At 55.4% G+C, this 19,291-nt stretch overlaps 7 protein-coding genes across 7 annotated transcripts; 1 reads left to right on the top strand and 6 right to left on the bottom strand.

Moving 5' to 3' along the window:
* Positions 1-619: 619 nt before the first annotated feature.
* BROUX77_000077 (uncharacterized protein) lies at positions 620-3,109 on the bottom strand (the record flags this gene model as incomplete). The annotated part of the gene is made up of 1 exon (XM_073752817.1): positions 620-3,109. The coding sequence occupies one exon, from the start codon at positions 3,107-3,109 to the stop codon at positions 620-622; it is 2,490 nt and encodes an 829-aa protein (XP_073608314.1).
* Positions 3,110-3,159: 50 nt separating this feature from the next.
* Positions 3,160-4,461, bottom strand: BROUX77_000076 (uncharacterized protein; the record flags this gene model as incomplete). Its single annotated transcript, XM_073752707.1, has 1 exon — positions 3,160-4,461. One exon carries the CDS (start codon positions 4,459-4,461, stop codon positions 3,160-3,162), a length of 1,302 nt encoding a protein of 433 aa, XP_073608313.1.
* A 3,462-nt stretch (positions 4,462-7,923) lies between these two features.
* BROUX77_000075 (uncharacterized protein) lies at positions 7,924-11,859 on the bottom strand (the record flags this gene model as incomplete). The annotated part of the gene is made up of 1 exon (XM_073752596.1): positions 7,924-11,859. One exon carries the CDS (start codon positions 11,857-11,859, stop codon positions 7,924-7,926), a length of 3,936 nt encoding a protein of 1,311 aa, XP_073608312.1.
* Positions 11,860-11,915: 56 nt separating this feature from the next.
* Positions 11,916-13,646, bottom strand: BROUX77_000074 (uncharacterized protein; the record flags this gene model as incomplete). Its single annotated transcript, XM_073752485.1, has 1 exon — positions 11,916-13,646. The coding sequence occupies one exon, from the start codon at positions 13,644-13,646 to the stop codon at positions 11,916-11,918; it is 1,731 nt and encodes a 576-aa protein (XP_073608311.1).
* Positions 13,647-13,728: 82 nt separating this feature from the next.
* On the bottom strand, positions 13,729-14,664 carry BROUX77_000073 (uncharacterized protein; the record flags this gene model as incomplete). Its single annotated transcript, XM_073752375.1, has 1 exon — positions 13,729-14,664. One exon carries the CDS (start codon positions 14,662-14,664, stop codon positions 13,729-13,731), a length of 936 nt encoding a protein of 311 aa, XP_073608310.1.
* Positions 14,665-14,720: 56 nt separating this feature from the next.
* Positions 14,721-16,451, bottom strand: BROUX77_000072 (uncharacterized protein; the record flags this gene model as incomplete). The annotated part of the gene is made up of 1 exon (XM_073752264.1): positions 14,721-16,451. The coding sequence occupies one exon, from the start codon at positions 16,449-16,451 to the stop codon at positions 14,721-14,723; it is 1,731 nt and encodes a 576-aa protein (XP_073608309.1).
* Positions 16,452-16,733: 282 nt separating this feature from the next.
* Positions 16,734-19,232, top strand: BROUX77_000071 (uncharacterized protein; the record flags this gene model as incomplete). The annotated part of the gene is made up of 1 exon (XM_073752153.1): positions 16,734-19,232. One exon carries the CDS (start codon positions 16,734-16,736, stop codon positions 19,230-19,232), a length of 2,499 nt encoding a protein of 832 aa, XP_073608308.1.
* Positions 19,233-19,291: the final 59 nt, after the last annotated feature.

The raw sequence follows: 19,291 nt of genomic DNA, 5'->3' as shown, positions 1-19,291 counted from the left end.
AGTCAAGGTTGACTGCTCGTAGAAAATTGGCGTCACTGGTAGGAATCGAACCTACGACTTCTCGGTAGCTAACCGAAAAGCCTTGCCAGGTGCTATACCACTGCACCACAGCGACCTGATAGACGTTGTTCTGCTGCTGCAGAGTTTTCTTGTTGCAATTGCCATTGCGTGCTTAGGTGGGGGTTGTTATCTGGTTCGATTGTTACGAACCTGTTACGTCTTGTTTACACGAGACTTATCTTTTGTTCGTAGTTAGATGTTGATTGTTTCTAGCTTGGGAAGACAGAGTTTTGTCAGGAGCGCCGACAACATAAATATCGTCGTCTCCTGCCCTGAGTTGATCAGGTTTACTCTTGTTCTCCAAGCTTAACAATCACATGCACTTGCTTACCTTCTTCTTCTTCTTTATACCATTCTGTTCTTGCTTTCTTTGCAGTTCAACCTTTCTTCTTCTTTGAAGTGTGTGATTGTTCCTCCTCCTTCCTCTTTGTGCCGCTCTATTCTCAGAATAGCCATCTAAGTTGTGTGTTGCCTCTTCATCTCAACCGACCATACGTCTTAGCACTCTGTCTAACTGACGTCTTCCTCCACAGGCCCGACTGTCCACCTCAGGAACCTATCATTGTCCCGAGTCGTTGGCTGTACCCGGAACCCTAATCCTTTCTTCGGGCCCTATCCGTAATACGCAATTACCAACGAAGCGGCGGACATCGTCAGAGAGGCCAGGCCAAGCGTAGGAGCGGCTGACTAGATCACGGGTTGCTGATCCTCCAGGGTGACCGGTGAGCGTGGAGTCGTGGACTTGCTGGATGATACGAGTGCGGAGGGGCTCGTAGTACGGGATCCACAGGCGGTCACGCCAGAGGAGACGGGTGGCGGAGTCGAGGGTACACTCGCTGATCTGCCAAGGAAGGCCCCACTCGTTGGGGAACGAGCGGGCTTGTTCTTGGACAGCTTGTCGCGCTTGCCAATAACGTTCGTTATGGGTAAGTGCCGAGTGCCAGAGGGTCTGGAGTTCCGGGTCAGCAAAAGGGGCATCTAGGGCAGCGTGGTCGAGGGTCAGGGTTCCTTCGGGGTCTTTGTCAGGCTCTTTAGCCCAAACAGCGGCGGCAATGACGAAGTCGGGCCCGTCAGGGCGGAGAACTTGGTGGACACGGGACTGGAGGCGTTCATCGGAGAGGTCTTGGGGCAGGTCTTGGTCGCGGCGGGAAAGGGCATCGGAGGTCACTTGAGTAACGCCGGGTCGATGAATTAACCGAAAGTCGAACTCGGACAATTCATGGGCCCAGCGGCGTTGGCGTTCTGACAGGGTTCTTTGCTTCTGGAAGTACAAAAGGTTCTGGTGGTCGGTGTGTACTTCGAACGGGATGCCAGCGAGGTAGGAGCGCCAAGCGCGGAGGCAGGAGTGGATGGCCAACATTTCCTTATCGTGGATAGGATAGTTGACTTCCGCTGGGCTGAGCTTTCGCGAGAAGTAAGCAACAGGACGCCAAAGAGAATCAGCACCTTGCTGTCTGAGGGAACCTCCCAGGGCCCAGCCGGAAGCATCGGCTTCAACGATGGTAGGGCTGTCAGGGTCAAAGGTGGCAAGGAGCGGGGCAGAGACAAGGGCCTTCTTCAAAGCTTCAAACGAACGGAGTTGTTCGTCTTCCCACTTGAAGGGTTGATCCTTCTTGGTCAGCAGAGTCAGGGGAGCAGCGACGGTGGAGTATTCGGGGACAAAACAGCGGTAGAAGTTGGCAAACCCAAGAAAACTACGGACTCCGCGGACAGACGTGGGAGCCTCCCATTCCTGGATGGCTTTGACTTTGTCTGGGTCTGCACGGATGCCGGAGCCGGGTTCAACAATGAAGCCGAGGTACTTGATGGACGGGGATTCGAATTCACTTTTGTCCCAATCAAGTTGCAGACCAGCATCTCCAAGAGCGCGGATGATCTGACAGACAAGGTTACGGTGTTCTTTGCGGGAGTCAGAGCTGTAGATCACTACATCGTCGAGGTAAGCAGAGCAGGAGATACCGAGCCAGCGGGAGAGCACATGATTGATAAAACGTTGGAAAGCAGCAGGAGCACCAGTGAGGCCGAAAGGGGTGACTAGCCATTCATACGCGCCGAGATGGGTGCGGAAGGCCGTGTAGGCTTCACTACCTTCTTTCAGGCGGAGACGGTGGAACGCGGAGATTACATCGACCTTGGAGACGTACTTGGCGGCAGCGATGTCACGGAGGGTGTCGTTGATCAGTGGTAACGGGTAACCATCCTTCTCTGTGACGCTGTTCAGGGCACGGTAGTCTACGCAAAAACGAAGACCACCACCAGGTTTCTTCACGAAGATGACAGGAGCACCTCCCTCAGCACTACTGGCTCGGATAAAGCCAGCGTCGAGCAAGTCGTAGAGAGTTTTCCGGAGCAGCAGCAGTTCTTCTCGGCTCATTGAGTACAGAGGGCACGAGGGCGGGGACAAGCCTGGTTTAAGGCGGATCTCTGTATCAATGCCAGGGCGGTTCGGGGGGAGCTCGGAAGCTTTCTTCCTGTCGAAAGCGTCGATGACAGGAAGGAGCCACTCGGGACAGTTGGCGCGGGGGTCGGTGTAAATTTTGGCCTTGAGGGCCTTCTCAATGTCGTGAAGAGTGGCGGAGAAGATGCGGACATTGTGAGAACGGCGGGCTCTGAGGTGAAAGGCGCGGACGGCGTGGGCAGTAACAGGGAGGACATCGGGATTGGCAGTACAGTTGGTAAGACGAAGGGGAGTGGGCAAGCGGATGAAGACTTCGTTCTGGGCAGGGCGGAGGGAAGCGTCGTGCTTGGCAATCCAGCCTTGACCCAGGATGAGGTCCTCAGTCTGACCAGGGACGATGTAGGCGTAGAGTTTCTCGTCCAATCCTCCGAGACCAAGATCGAAGACAGCAACTTGGTCTATGACGGGTGGATTTCGGTCATCAACTACTTGAGCAATTGGACGAGGGCAGATGGGCAGGATAGTAGCGTGGGCGCGGGTGGCGGTGCGCGGAGAGACGGTGGCAAGACACAGGCAACCGGAGTCGACGAAGGCAGAGGTAGAACAAGTTTTATTGAGAACAACATCTATATAGGTACCTCTAGCCCCCATTTCCTCCCGAGCGATCTTCTCTCCTTGGGGCTCTAGACGGCGACGTTCGCCTAGAGCTCTCCATTTCCCGACATGTCGCGGGACGCGGGCGTGGGCACAGGCAGGGGCAGAGCTGGGGTCGGCGCAGCAAGCTGGGGAAGGTTGGTGGAGCGGACAGGGACGGTAGTAGTGGGGGCAAAGTTCAGTGGACAGTTCTGGCGCAGATGGCCAGTCTGGCGGCAGCGGAAGCAGGCGCGGTTGCGGCGGAGGCGCTCGCGCTCCTCGTCGGTCAGGGGCTGAAGGGCCGTGGCAGTGACAGTGGGAGTCCAATCCATAGCATCGGGGTGACGAGCAGCAGCCGACGGGGGAACGGAGGAAACAAAAGGGCCAGCAGGAGCAGGGGAAACAGGGTGGGCAGCGTACGGAGAGTAGGTCGTGTTATCAGTGAAAGCGGAGTAGTGGCCGCGGCGGGGACGAGGTAGGAATTGCTCAGCCTTGGAAGCGACGTTTTGCATGCAGTTGGTAAATTCAGGGTACGTCGCGGGGACGTTGACATAGACCATCGCTTGTCTGAGGGCAGGCGCCATGGCGGTTTGCAACTTCGAAATGCGGTTGCGGTCGCCAATGATGTTGGCGTCCTGGAGGACTTTTTCGAAGCGGGGCAGGAACAAGGCGAAGGGTTCAGAGGGTCCCTGGCGCATGTTGTCCAGGTGGAAGAGAGCACGGTCAGCAGCAAAGGGGTCGATGAATATGGAGTCCAAGTACTCCAGGAACTGGTGGGGCCCGGTGTCGTTCAGCAAGCCCTGCTCGAAGTACGCCACGACGAGGTTCTGGGCTTCTACCGTCATACGCGCAAAAAGGTACGCGTATTGCTTACGGTGGTCACCGATTGACTCGCTGTCCAGTGCAAGCTTGGAGCGGGCACTCAGGGCCCAGACGCGGTAGGCAGAGCGTTGGCCGGAAAACAAGGCGATATCCGGGAGGGCACGCTTCCTCGGTTCGAGGTTTCTTTCCGTAGTTGCAACGGGCACGGGAGCAGCGGGGACAGCAGTGGGGACAGGGGACGCAGGGACGACGGCGGGAGCGGAAGTAGCGGTGGCAGCACGGGCAAAAGCTTGGAGATCGGCGATGGCCTGATCTCGTTTTTGTTGGCCACTGTTGAACTCGTCGCGCAATTGTTGTTGCGCGTGGTCGTGCTTCTCGTTGAGCTGCTGGATGGCTTGCAGCAGATCTTGAAGCGACGGGGCCGCCGGGGCTGGAACAGGGACAGTAGGATCGGACATGGCTGTCGGAGGAGGCTCAGAGTCGAAGAAGACGGTGTTGTTGGAAGTGGTGTCAGAGTCGGGGTCGGTGGTAGGTGCACAGTAGGGCATGTGACGGTGGAACAAAAGAGGAACAGAGAGAAACGATGTACAGGTGGCGGGTGGTAACGAGGAAAAGGTACGAAGACAGGGTAAAAGAAACGAGGACAGTGTAAACAAGGGTAGATCTGTTTCTATTGTAAGGCTTTACGGTCTAAAGGAGAACGCTTTTAGAACAGCAGAAATAAATTAAGAAACAGATAAAGAGAAAAGACTAATGTACAAGAAAACGGGCGGAAACAACACTATCTATATACGCGCGGTAGAGGTATGACGCGTACCCTTGACAACGACGGTGTGCACACGGGTTTGGCAGGCGGTGAGTAACGGCGGTGTGCAAGGCGGTGTGGACGGCGGTGTAAACGGCGGTGAGGGCGGAGCCTGAGCCTACCTCGATCCATAGATCGTTACACTATCAATACCCGGACAGACACGAGCTGTCGGCAATTATAACCCAGCAGGGGTCAAACGCAAGCACCATAGTGGTCAAAGAAGAGACACAAAAAAGCAGTCGCCGATGGACACACGGTGTCACAAGGAAGAGGCATTAAGAGGTGTCAACCCAAAGAACAGACACGAGCTGTTCGTAGAACCAACGAGCTCAGCAAAGAACAGACACCAGCTGCTGATATCATATAAATAGACCCAACAGGAGTCAAAACAATTAGGCAAGACAAAGGCCAAGAAATACAGACACAGTGTGACGGGTTTCACTAAGTATGAGAGAATCTCATAGTTATGACCAAATGCTGTTTATTATCTTTAACATAGGGAAGAAAAGAAAGAAAAGGAAGAAGAAAATCTAAACTAAAGGTGGGGGAACTGGCCATGCTTTATAGGCGTTTGAGAATCCAGTTGTGTGCGCCCCACCAGGGCAACCAGCCCTATGACCCCTGTACAATAAAAATGGGTCCATACCCCCTGAACATAAAAGTGGGTCCCGACCCATGTGACACAAAAAGTGGGTCGCACCCTGGTCGAATGAAAGTGGGTCGACAAACCCTAACCCGAAAGTGAACCCAACTTCAAATCACACAAAAAGTGGGTCAACATGGATCAGCCCAAAGATGATCCAACATCGGGTCCACGACCCGTAACACACAGAGGTCTAAAAACAGACATAAACTGTCCAAGAAATCCCACAAGAACTCAATAACATGCTTTGGCACAATGGCAGGTGTGTGAATAAACTCAACAACAACACTTTATACACTCAGGTACCATGTTGTAACTCAAAGTAATCTGGGAGTTGGCAACATCATTGCTGCAAGCCAAAAAGTGCATAGCTGGTAGACATGGCTTTCTAAAAACCCCCGTTCAGATGTGGCAAGTTGTAACGACTAGTTGATGCGGGACCAAAGGAACAGCTTATAAAATAAGGTAGTTGACCGCCCATAAATCAACAGAAGATCGTACACTGCCTGGTTCCCGAGGACAAAGAATCGGAGAAGCCAACACTGAAGAAGTAGGAGCAATGAAGCCACGTGTGAGCATGCCATCCCGGTTTTGCTTGACAAGTTGCAAATTTAGATGTGCATCATCAGACGGAAGAGCATTGATATGTTCGGCAGTCGAGACAAGATTAACAGCATGACCTGCGTCTTGACAAGAGGTGGTTGAAGGTACACCGTCCCGCAAGAACAACGGACGCAAATCATAATAATTGTCCGAACTGTATTCGGGATATCGCTTGTGCACTTGTTCTAGCCGTAGGTCATCCTGATCAACAGGATCGAGAACCTGCTCAGCGGTAGTGCGGTGAGCCCGCCGGTTCTCCTTGCTTGCAGCGGAACGCAAAGCTTGAGACGACATTAGCCTAGAGGAACAAAGTGCTTTAACGAAATTAAAGGAGCTGGGACAGAGACAGTGCCATCAACTGACTGTCCACAGAAGAAGAGAAGTAGATTGAGAACTGGAATCAACTAAGAACCAGAAAGAGCCGAGTTATGACTAGCGGACGAAGAAGGTTGTGTAACAACAGCAGCGCTAGTATGATCATAGGAAGACGGGATATCGGCCGTAGTCGAGAGCCGGAACGAAAAGAAGAATAAGGTGTGCTAAAGAATAACAAAGAGTTGGAAGAATGTGTGAGTCTTTAAATGAAGCTTAACAAAATATTACGGATAGGGCCCAAGGAAACCATTAGGGTTCTAGAAAGCCAACGACTCGGGACAATGATAGGTTCCAGAGGTGGACAGTCAGGCCTGCGCGGATATACGGCCGGGAGGAGAGGATAGAACTCTCTAGGTCGTATGGTCGGTTTGAGGTAAAGAGGCACACTCAACTAATTGATCTTATAACACACGGAAGGGAATAAACAATCACAGGAACACTGAGGTAACGAAGACGACAGAAGGTACTGATGCAATGAAGGCTATCAAGAAACAAGTGATGATTAAAGATATAGTACTAAAGAAGAAGGTACTATCGAAGAAGTGATACTATAAACTAGTATACAAAGAAGAATGGCAAAAGGGGTGTATGTGATTGTTAAGCTTGGGGAGCAAGAGCTAACCTGATCACACAGGGCAGAAGGCAACGCTATTTAAGGCGTTGCAGATTCTGACAACAGAGATCTTCCCAAGCTAGAACCAAATCACAGATAACCGAAAGTGGGGACATACGTAACTCAACGTTACCAGACGCTACTATCAAACCGGATGTTAGTTCACGAGATAAACCAACACTGCAGCAGCAGACTGAAAATCCCTCAAGACACCCAGGCAACGATATGTCGCGTTACAGCGATATCGGCCTAACAGGTGTGGACCCCACTGTCATGAATAGCTATCCTGACACTGCTCATGCTAAGGGTTATGCATGAGACCTACCCCACTCTTCTTTTCCACAACGCCGAAGGTCGGCGACCTATGAAGATGCGCTTATGGCACAGGTTGGTCTGTGTAGATCGTGAGTTGATCAACGGATATGAGGTTGTCGTGGGATGTGCTGAGCACGGGTGCTCTGATAGACGTTGTTCTGCTGCTGCGGAGTTTTCTTGTTGCAATTGCCATTGCGTGCTTAGGTGGGGGTTGTTATCTGGTTCGATTGTTACGAACCTGTTACGTCTTGTTTACACGAGACTTATCTTTTGTTCGTAGTTAGATGTTGATTGTTTCTAGCTTGGGAAGACAGAGTTTTGTCAGGAGCGCCGACAACATAAATATCGTCGTCTCCTGCCCTGAGTTGATCAGGTTTACTCTTGTTCTCCAAGCTTAACAATCACATGCACTTGCTTACCTTCTTCTTCTTCTTTATACCATTCTGTTCTTGCTTTCTTTGCAGTTCAACCTTTTTTTTTTTTTTTATTCATTACTCGCATGGAACCTGATAGGGTTATGGCGAGGTGCAGTAAATCTACACATAGCAAGGTACAATAAAACAACATCCAAACTCCAGCAAAAATCAACGACAAAGGAAATACGTCGTGGTCGACACAGTAATTTGTCCAAAGACACAAGCACCAACTCCTCCTCACTCCTCAACTTCCTCCACTCTCCTCCCACCACTACTTTCTCTTCTCCCCACACCTTCTACCCAGGCCTTCGTGCAAAAACCCGTCTTGCGAACAAACTTCAGCAGCACCTCGGTTCCGTTATTCGTATTGAAGAGCGTCGGGAGATCTAGCGACTTAGGACTCAATGCCATGGCCATCTCTTGACGCTCTGCAGAAAATGCGGCGCAGTGCAGCAGCACATGCTCAACGCTCTCGCTTTCATGTTCTTGACAACGGCGGCACCGGTCCGAGTCCGTCTTCTTGATGAGCAGCAGGTAGGGCAACAAGTTGCCTTTACCCACCTTCATCTGGAAGTACGCCGAGGTTAGCCATCTTGGTCCGGAAACCTTGGGCGCCTTAGCACGGAGAACTGGATCACCACCGATGGTACGCAGGTAGTGCGAGCCGTGGGAGGGACCAGCGGCGGTGTCTCGCTCAAAAGCCCAGAGAGTCTCCCACTTGTCCATGGTAAACCTCCTAACCCTGGCGAAGACACTGCCCAGTGAGCTGAACTTGCGTTCATCATCACTCTCGAGAGCCTGGCGTGCAACCGCGTCTGCAATCTCGTTCCCCACTATGCCCATGTGCCCGGGACACCACATCACCGTGACTGGCGACGTGAATGTACCTAGGACGCGGCGGGCCTGCCACGCGAAGTGGCCGTGCTTGCGGAGCCGCGCAATGGCAGCTTGGCTGTCGACAAACACATAGCAGGGGCGAGCTTGCTTTGTTATTTTTTCTGTTTTGGCGAGGAGCGTGAGTGCCTCCACGATGGCGGCGCTCTCGCAGTCTGCAACCTCCACATCTTGCAGTCGATGACTGACTTTCGTTTTGATTTCACCGGTTTTGGTATCGACCACGCACGCTGCAAGCGAGCACCTGGAGCCTTCTTTGGAGCCGTCCGTATACACGGTGACGGCATCGTTCGGAAGTCTTGACAAGAACTGGGCATGCCTGACGGCAGCGTCCTCCTTGGGTCCAGGGTCGACGACGATGGAGATGCGGTCGGTCAGTGGCGGCTGCCAGGGACTATCCCACTCCTGTCGGCGACGTTCTCGTCTCCACATGCCTGCCACCAATGGCTTCAACTCGCGCATGATGCAGCCGAGTCGAGTCTTGACACTCATGTTATGCCCCAGGAGAGGCAGGTCTGAGTCATCGGGGGCAAGCTCGTCCTTGTCGGGTTGGGACGCAACACGGACGGGATGGTTGCGTTGGAGGCGGAGAGTGCGAGCGGCGTAGGCCATGCGTGCTTTGGCGAATCGAATAGAGGGGGGCGGGAGGCCGGCCTCGACTTCGACGGCGCGTGTTGGTGAACCGCGGAATGTACCTAGGATACGGGCGGCAGCTTGGCTTTGCAGTTTCTGGTATACCCTTTGCAGACTGAGCTGGGGTTTTGACGGGTCATACCAGAGAATTGATCCGTAATCGGCGACGGTACCCACACAGGAGATGTAGAGCTGACGGAGTGCCGCGATGGACAGTCCACGCGTGTTCGAAGCGAGCCGAAGCAAGCCGCGGAACGCGATCTCAGCCTTTTGGGTCCGTGCCTGGACGTGCTGTTTAAACGAAAGTCTGTTGTCGAAATGGAAACCTAGCCACTTGACCATCTTTTGGGGACGCACAGTGACATCACCTACTCGGACAGTTTGGGAGGCCCACTTTGCAGCATCGGTGTAGTGGATGAGCTCAGTTTTGCTCTCTTCAAACTCAATGCCGTAGTCACGAGCCTTGGCCCGCAGCTCCGTCACGAGTTCTTCGAGAAGCGCCGCTGAACGCCTCGGGCTTTTGGACGCCACGGTTACGCTGAAGTCGTCTATATACGACAGCTGAAGTTGTGGTGTGTCGCCGGCCACCCGAGCCACTATATGCCGAGCATACAACAGGAAGAGTAGAGGACTGATGGGGGAACCTTGGGGGATGCCGATGTTAACCGGGGTCATCGGAAACGGCTGACCCTCGATGTGCAGGCCGACAGTACGGTCCTGGAGGAACGAAGCAACCCATTTTCGGAACACCAGGGGAAGACCGAGCTCACGTAAGCTGCGCATCAAGCAGGGCTTTGACACGTGGTCGAAAGCGCCCTTGACGTCAAGGAAGAGAGTGCTTGGAACGAGCTTCATCTCCTTGACCTTCTGCAGGTGGCTGACGTATACGAGAGCGGCGTCCATGGCTGAACGCTGTTTGCGGCCTCCCAGTTGAGTGTCGTCTAGAAGCGAGCTGTCATGGCAATTAGCGAGGTACCCTAAGCGGGTCGCAAAGACTTTCTCGAGCACTTTGCCTAGACAGTTGAGCAGTGAGATGATGCGGTAGGACTTTACGACTGAATAATCAGCCTTTCCGTCTTTCGCGAGCACAATCCCAGTAGCTTGCTTCCAGAGTGTGGGGTGTATTCCGAGGCGAGACAGGGCTTTGTAGACGGAGAGAAAGGGCGCGGGATGGGCCTCAAAGGCGATCTGGATGATCTTGGCGTTCATGCCGTCGGGCCCGGGGGCCTTCTTGGCGTTGGCGGACATGATTGCCTCCTTGATCTCGTGGTCTGTAAGGTCAGGCCAGGGGTATATGCTTCGGTCGGTGTCGTTCGGGGGGGTGTCGTGGGGGGTGTCGTGATGGGGGTCGTGATGGGGGTCGTGTGTATCCGCAATGTCAGGTCGGGGGTCGACACCTGCGCTAGACGTAGCACCCAGTAGCGTCAGGAAAGCCTTTTCCTTCTCCTCGGGGGTATTGGCTAACCCGTCTGGCCCCTGGATGGGGGGGAAGTAACTCGCCGTAGCTGGCTTGGTGTATTTCCAGGCTGTGTAGACCTTTTCGTTGTCAGCGTCAGAAAGAAAGGTAGTCCAGTGAGTAGACTTAGCATCTTCGACAGCATGGGTGTACTTGTTGCGAATCGAATGAAACTCAACCAGCGACAGCCTGCCTCGTCTGTATCTTCTCTCTGCGCGCGATGCGGCCTGACGTTGTGATTGTAGCTCGGGCGTCCACCATGGCTTTGCGCGGGCACTGTGCCTCTTCACTGACATGCACCTCTGACAAGCAGATTGCAGGGCCTCGGAAAGCAGTCGCGCCATTGCGTCACCGTCTGCAGAAATCTCTGCCAGGGACAGCTGAAGCTCAAGGTCAGCCTGGCCAGCCAGCCATTCCTTGCGAAACAGCGACCAGTCGGCCGTCTTGGTGTTGAACGCCGGGTTACGTGTTAGGGTTTTGGGTGTGGTGGTGCTGACGTAATCAAAACTGATGGCCCGGTGATCGGAGCCCGTCTCCTGAAGATACCTCCAGTTCGTAAACAGGCCCGGTCGAGACCGCAGGGAAAATGCGAGGTCGATCACCGAGGTCGTGCTGCTGTTGACGTATGTGCCGCCGTTGCGTTCAACGTAGTCGTCGTCGACAATCAGGGTGGCATTCTGCGACATCAGCCAGTTAGCAAAAGAGTCAGCTCGTGGTTCGTGGGGATGCTCTCGCTGGGAATTCCACCAATGGTGATGGAGATTGAAGTCGCCGAGAAGCAAAGTACTGGTGTCAATATTGCGCGATAAAAGATTGGTGCGCTCAATGGTATAGGGGCGGGGTTGGGTCTCGGGGACAGGCTGCACAGTCAGCTGGCGTTCGTTGTAGACATTGAGAAGCGAAAACGGCTCCGACGCAAGGATGCGCAGGGTCTGAATATCACTCTCAGCATCGCCAAACTCGAACAGCACAGAAAACGGCAGGCCTTGGCGGACGTAGGTCAGGACCCGCGGGCGCAAAGGCATGGCCTCGAGATTCCTAACATTAAACGGCACAACCAGGGTGAAGCCCGGCTGCGTCAATGTTCTATACCCAGCTTTGAGTTTTATGGTATAAGGCTCCTGGATGCAGACAATGTCCGCCTTTCCGGTTGCAGCAGCCTCAAGTATTGTCTCATGAACAGCCTTCATTTTGTGCACGTTGTGCTGAAGGATGCGTAGACGTTGTCCGGCCGTAGGGCCCTCTTTCATAGGCGAGGGGGGCCGTCTGTCGTAGATTTGCGGTCAACGTAGGGCACTGCTGGGACAATAGCGCCGCCGACGTTGACGTTTTTGCCGACACACTTGTCGTAGTCAGCCTGGGTCAGGGCCTCGACGACCACCGAGCCAGCCTGCTTACCCTTGGCAGGGACCACAAGCCAGCGCAGCGAGTCGGAGATCTTGACGCCGTTGAAGTCCGCCATGTCCTTGGGCAGCTCCTTGAGACTGTCGAAACCGTCTTCAATCGGCACACCGTGGATGACAAAGCAGAGCTTTGACGACTTGTGGGTTCTGGAGCCGGGAGATGTGGCGCGCGTGAACTCGCAGGCGCCAAAGCAGGACAGCTCCTTGACCACGCGCTGCAGATTGGAGGTCATCAATCTGACGGCCTCACTGTCCACAGCGTGCAGCAAGATGTTGCCCGCCTTGGTGCGCTGGACCGCAGACACTGCAGTCTTGCCAAGAAGGCGGTTCACCGCGTCGCGCACGCGTCGCTGGGGCAGCGCGCTGGCTCTCGACTCGGGTGTGGTGACAATAACGACGGCCGTTTTCTCGCGAGGGGCAGTCGTGGTGGTCGTGGTGGTGGTCGTGTTGGGGGCGGGGGTCGTGGTTTTGTCGGCAGCCTTCTTCTGGGCGCGCTTGGCGACTACGGTCCACGTGTCGGGGGACTCAGTGGGCGCGTCGGCATCAGCCATAGCCGTGTCCGGGGCGGGAGGCGCGGCGGCGTCATCGGTAGTAGTAGTGGCGGTCGAGGTGGTGGTCGAGGTAGTGGTGTCGGGTGTGCTGGACTGGTCGCCAGCGGTGTCGATGACCATAGCATCAGCCTGGTCAGTGGCGGCGGTTGCGGCGGTTGCGGCGGTCGCAGCATTTTTTTTGGCCTTTTTGCCGCGGCGTCTGCGCTTATTGGCCTTAGGCGCAGGGGTGGCGTTTTTTTTGCTGGCACAGGGCTCACTGCCCAGGACAGAAGGCGCGGCTGGCACCTCAGGTGTCTGCGTCGCAGCCTCGCTGTACGCAGCCACGGCTTCAGCCTCGTGTGCTGGCTTGGGGCGGGCAGCCTTTGAGACTTCCATCTCAACCAGCGTCTTGTGGTCGTGGCGCGACATTACGACGAGCCCGCACTCGTTGCCAAACTGGCGCAGGATGCGCATCAGCTGGGCCTCGGAGGCTGACTCCTTGAGTCGTTCTAGAACAAGGAAGACCTCGTTCATGATGGCGGCGTTCTGCTCGTCGCGCCGGCGCTTGCGCTCCAACATGAGAGCAATCTCTCGGGCGCGCTTCGCCGGAATCGTCTGGTCGTTGTTGTTGTTGTTGGTGTTGTTGGTGTTGTTGGTGTCGTTCTCATCGCGCTGAGCCTGGCTGAACACGAACAGGTTCCCATCCAGTGCATTAGGCGTCGGCGTTGTCGCGTCCGAGTCGCGCGAGTCGGGTGTCGAGGGAATCTCAACCACCGGCGCATCTTCAACACCTGCATCGACTTTCATCGATGAGGTGACGGGCGCAGGCTGCGACGGTGAACGCAGCAGCTCGTCGTCGTCGGAACGCGGTTCCTGGCTCGCCATCTGGGCAAAACTCAGCCCCAGGCGCGTCGTGCGGCGCGTTTCATCGCGCGCGGTCGGTTTCTTGTCTATTTTGTTCGATGCACTGCTCGAACTAGTCTTAGAATCAATTGAGCTGTTGCTCAGAGTCGTTTTGGTGAGTTTTTCTGTCGATTTGGCCATTTTTGATGCAGGTGTATATCTGTTGGCCTTGTGCTTAGCCCGTGTCTGTCTGGGTATTGACAGTTGCTTCGTTGATTTTTGTTCACCATGGCTTTGCGCGGGCACTGTGCCTCTTCACTGACATGCACCTCTGACAAGCAGATTGCAGGGCCTCGGAAAGCAGTCGCGCCATTGCGTCACCGTCTGCAGAAATCTCTGCCAGGGACAGCTGAAGCTCAAGGTCAGCCTGGCCAGCCAGCCATTCCTTGCGAAACAGCGACCAGTCGGCCGTCTTGGTGTTGAACGCCGGGTTACGTGTTAGGGTTTTGGGTGTGGTGGTGCTGACGTAATCAAAACTGATGGCCCGGTGATCGGAGCCCGTCTCCTGAAGATACCTCCAGTTCGTAAACAGGCCCGGTCGAGACCGCAGGGAAAATGCGAGGTCGATCACCGAGGTCGTGCTGCTGTTGACGTATGTGCCGCCGTTGCGTTCAACGTAGTCGTCGTCGACAATCAGGGTGGCATTCTGCGACATCAGCCAGTTAGCAAAAGAGTCAGCTCGTGGTTCGTGGGGATGCTCTCGCTGGGAATTCCACCAATGGTGATGGAGATTGAAGTCGCCGAGAAGCAAAGTACTGGTGTCAATATTGCGCGATAAAAGATTGGTGCGCTCAATGGTATAGGGGCGGGGTTGGGTCTCGGGGACAGGCTGCACAGTCAGCTGGCGTTCGTTGTAGACATTGAGAAGCGAAAACGGCTCCGACGCAAGGATGCGCAGGGTCTGAATATCACTCTCAGCATCGCCAAACTCGAACAGCACAGAAAACGGCAGGCCTTGGCGGACGTAGGTCAGGACCCGCGGGCGCAAAGGCATGGCCTCGAGATTCCTAACATTAAACGGCACAACCAGGGTGAAGCCCGGCTGCGTCAATGTTCTATACCCAGCTTTGAGTTTTATGGTATAAGGCTCCTGGATGCAGACAATGTCCGCCTTTCCGGTTGCAGCAGCCTCAAGTATTGTCTCATGAACAGCCTTCATTTTGTGCACGTTGTGCTGAAGGATGCGTAGACGTTGTCCGGCCGTAGGGCCCTCTTTCATAGGCGAGGGGGGCCGTCTGTCGTAGATTTGCGGTCAACGTAGGGCACTGCTGGGACAATAGCGCCGCCGACGTTGACGTTTTTGCCGACACACTTGTCGTAGTCAGCCTGGGTCAGGGCCTCGACGACCACCGAGCCAGCCTGCTTACCCTTGGCAGGGACCACAAGCCAGCGCAGCGAGTCGGAGATCTTGACGCCGTTGAAGTCCGCCATGTCCTTGGGCAGCTCCTTGAGACTGTCGAAACCGTCTTCAATCGGCACACCGTGGATGACAAAGCAGAGCTTTGACGACTTGTGGGTTCTGGAGCCGGGAGATGTGGCGCGCGTGAACTCGCAGGCGCCAAAGCAGGACAGCTCCTTGACCACGCGCTGCAGATTGGAGGTCATCAATCTGACGGCCTCACTGTCCACAGCGTGCAGCAAGATGTTGCCCGCCTTGGTGCGCTGGACCGCAGACACTGCAGTCTTGCCAAGAAGGCGGTTCACCGCGTCGCGCACGCGTCGCTGGGGCAGCGCGCTGGCTCTCGACTCGGGTGTGGTGACAATAACGACGGCCGTTTTCTCGCGAGGGGCAGTCGTGGTGGTCGTGGTGGTGGTCGTGTTGGGGGCGGGGGTCGTGGTTTTGTCGGCAGCCTTCTTCTGGGCGCGCTTGGCGACTACGGTCCACGTGTCGGGGGACTCAGTGGGCGCGTCGGCATCAGCCATAGCCGTGTCCGGGGCGGGAGGCGCGGCGGCGTCATCGGTAGTAGTAGTGGCGGTCGAGGTGGTGGTCGAGGTAGTGGTGTCGGGTGTGCTGGACTGGTCGCCAGCGGTGTCGATGACCATAGCATCAGCCTGGTCAGTGGCGGCGGTTGCGGCGGTTGCGGCGGTCGCAGCATTTTTTTTGGCCTTTTTGCCGCGGCGTCTGCGCTTATTGGCCTTAGGCGCAGGGGTGGCGTTTTTTTTGCTGGCACAGGGCTCACTGCCCAGGACAGAAGGCGCGGCTGGCACCTCAGGTGTCTGCGTCGCAGCCTCGCTGTACGCAGCCACGGCTTCAGCCTCGTGTGCTGGCTTGGGGCGGGCAGCCTTTGAGACTTCCATCTCAACCAGCGTCTTGTGGTCGTGGCGCGACATTACGACGAGCCCGCACTCGTTGCCAAACTGGCGCAGGATGCGCATCAGCTGGGCCTCGGAGGCTGACTCCTTGAGTCGTTCTAGAACAAGGAAGACCTCGTTCATGATGGCGGCGTTCTGCTCGTCGCGCCGGCGCTTGCGCTCCAACATGAGAGCAATCTCTCGGGCGCGCTTCGCCGGAATCGTCTGGTCGTTGTTGTTGTTGTTGGTGTTGTTGGTGTTGTTGGTGTCGTTCTCATCGCGCTGAGCCTGGCTGAACACGAACAGGTTCCCATCCAGTGCATTAGGCGTCGGCGTTGTCGCGTCCGAGTCGCGCGAGTCGGGTGTCGAGGGAATCTCAACCACCGGCGCATCTTCAACACCTGCATCGACTTTCATCGATGAGGTGACGGGCGCAGGCTGCGACGGTGAACGCAGCAGCTCGTCGTCGTCGGAACGCGGTTCCTGGCTCGCCATCTGGGCAAAACTCAGCCCCAGGCGCGTCGTGCGGCGCGTTTCATCGCGCGCGGTCGGTTTCTTGTCTATTTTGTTCGATGCACTGCTCGAACTAGTCTTAGAATCAATTGAGCTGTTGCTCAGAGTCGTTTTGGTGAGTTTTTCTGTCGATTTGGCCATTTTTGATGCAGGTGTATATCTGTTAGTTCAACCTTTCTTCTTCTTTGAAGTGTGTGATTGTTCCTCCTCCTTCCTCTTTGTGCCGCTCTATTCTCAGAATAGCCATCTAAGTTGTGTGTTGCCTCTTCATCTCAACCGACCATACGTCTTAGCACTCTGTCTAACTGACGTCTTCCTCCACAGGCCCGACTGTCCACCTCAGGAACCTATCATTGTCCCGAGTCGTTGGCTGTACCCGGAACCCTAATCCTTTCTTCGGGCCCTATACGTAATACCGACGGCATGAACGCCAAGATCATCCAGATCGCCTTTGAGGCCCATCCCGCGCCCTTTCTCTCCGTCTACAAAGCCCTGTCTCGCCTCGGAATACACCCCACACTCTGGAAGCAAGCTACTGGGATTGTGCTCGCGAAAGACGGAAAGGCTGATTATTCAGTCGTAAAGTCCTACCGCATCATCTCACTGCTCAACTGTCTAGGCAAAGTGCTCGAGAAAGTCTTTGCGACCCGCTTAGGGTACCTCGCTAATTGCCATGACAGCTCGCTTCTAGACGACACTCAACTGGGAGGCCGCAAACAGCGTTCAGCCATGGACGCCGCTCTCGTATACGTCAGCCACCTGCAGAAGGTCAAGGAGATGAAGCTCGTTCCAAGCACTCTCTTCCTTGACGTCAAGGGCGCTTTCGACCACGTGTCAAAGCCCTGCTTGATGCGCAGCTTACGTGAGGTCGGTCTTCCCCTGGTGTTCCGAAAATGGGTCGCTTCGTTCCTCCAGGACCGTACTGTCGGCCTGCACATCGAGGGTCAGCCGTTTCCGATGACCCCGGTTAACATCGGCATCCCCCAAGGTTCCCCCATCAGTCCTCTACTCTTCCTGTTGTATGCTCGGCATATAGTGGCTCGGGTGGCCGGCGACACACCACAACTTCAGCTGTCGTATATAGACGACTTCAGCGTAACCGTGGCGTCCAAAAGCCCGAGGCGTTCGGCGGCGCTTCTCGAAGAACTCGTGACGGAGCTGCGGGCCAAGGCTCGCGACTACGGCATTGAGTTTGAAGAGAGCAAAACTGAGCTGATCCACTACACCGATGCTGCAAAATGGGCCTCCCAAACTGTCCGAGTAGGTGATGTCACTGTGCGTCCCCAAAAGATGGTCAAGTGGCTAGGTTTCCATTTCGACAACAGACTTTCGTTTAAACAGCACGTCCAGGCACGGACCCAAAAGGCTGAGATCGCGTTCCGCGGCTTGCTTCGGCTGGCTTCGAACACGCGTGGACTGTCCATCGCGGCACTCCGTCAGCTCTACATCTCCTGTGTGGGTACCGTCGCCGATTACGGATCAATTCTCTGGTATGACCCGTCAAAACCCCAGCTCAGTCTGCAAAGGGTATACCAGAAACTGCAAAGCCAAGCTGCCGCCCGTATCCTAGGTACATTCCGCGGTTCACCAACACGCGCCGTCGAAGTCGAGGCCGGCCTCCCGCCCCCCTCGATTAGATTTGCCAAAGCACGCATGGCCTACGCCGCTCGCACTCTCCGCCTCCAACGCAACCATCCCGTCCGTGTTGCGTCCCAACCCGACAAGGACGAGCTTGCCCCCGATGACTCAGACCTGCCTCTCCTGGGGCATAACATGAGTGTCAAGACTCGACTCGGCTGCATCATGCGCGAGTTGAAGCCATTGGTGGCAGGCATGTGGAGACGAGAACGTCGCCGACAGGAGTGGGATAGTCCCTGGCAGCCGCCACTGACCGACCGCATCTCCATCGTCGTCGACCCTGGACCCAAGGAGGACGCTGCCGTCAGGCATGCCCAGTTCTTGTCAAGACTTCCGAACGATGCCGTCACCGTGTATACGGACGGCTCCAAAGAAGGCTCCAGGTGCTCGCTTGCAGCGTGCGTGGTCGATACCAAAACCGGTGAAATCAAAACGAAAGTCAGTCATCGACTGCAAGATGTGGAGGTTGCAGACTGCGAGAGCGCCGCCATCGTGGAGGCACTCACGCTCCTCGCCAAAACAGAAAAAATAACAAAGCAAGCTCGCCCCTGCTATGTGTTTGTCGACAGCCAAGCTGCCATTGCGCGGCTCCGCAAGCACGGCCACTTCGCGTGGCAGGCCCGCCGCGTCCTAGGTACATTCACGTCGCCAGTCACGGTGATGTGGTGTCCCGGGCACATGGGCATAGTGGGGAACGAGATTGCAGACGCGGTTGCACGCCAGGCTCTCGAGAGTGATGATGAACGCAAGTTCAGCTCACTGGGCAGTGTCTTCGCCAGGGTTAGGAGGTTTACCATGGACAAGTGGGAGACTCTCTGGGCTTTTGAGCGAGACACCGCCGCTGGTCCCTCCCATGGCTCGCACTACCTGCGTACCATCGGTGGTGATCCAGTTCTCCGTGCTAAGGCGCCCAAGGTTTCCGGACCAAGATGGCTAACCTCGGCGTACTTCCAGATGAAGGTGGGTAAAGGCAACTTGTTGCCCTACCTGCTGCTCATCAAGAAGACGGACTCGGACCGGTGCCGCCGTTGTCAAGAACATGAAAGCGAGAGCGTTGAGCATGTGCTGCTGCACTGCGCCGCATTTTCTGCAGAGCGTCAAGAGATGGCCATGGCATTGAGTCCTAAGTCGCTAGATCTCCCGACGCTCTTCAATACGAATAACGGAACCGAGGTGCTGCTGAAGTTTGTTCGCAAGACGGGTTTTTGCACAAAAGCCTGGGTAGAAGGTGTGGGGAGAAGAGAAAGTAGTGGTGTGAGGAGAGTGGAGGAAGTTGAGGAGTGAGGAGGAGTTGGTGCTTGTGTCTTTGGACAAATTACTGTGTCGAACACGACGTATTTCCT

Source organism: Berkeleyomyces rouxiae, assembly GCF_048999995.1.
Source record: "Berkeleyomyces rouxiae strain 22BRR77 chromosome Unknown BrBRR77_ptg000001l, whole genome shotgun sequence".
In the NCBI taxonomy this organism is placed as follows: Eukaryota; Fungi; Ascomycota; class Sordariomycetes; order Microascales; family Ceratocystidaceae; genus Berkeleyomyces; species Berkeleyomyces rouxiae.
This window is presented reverse-complemented; position numbering and strand designations above follow the sequence as displayed.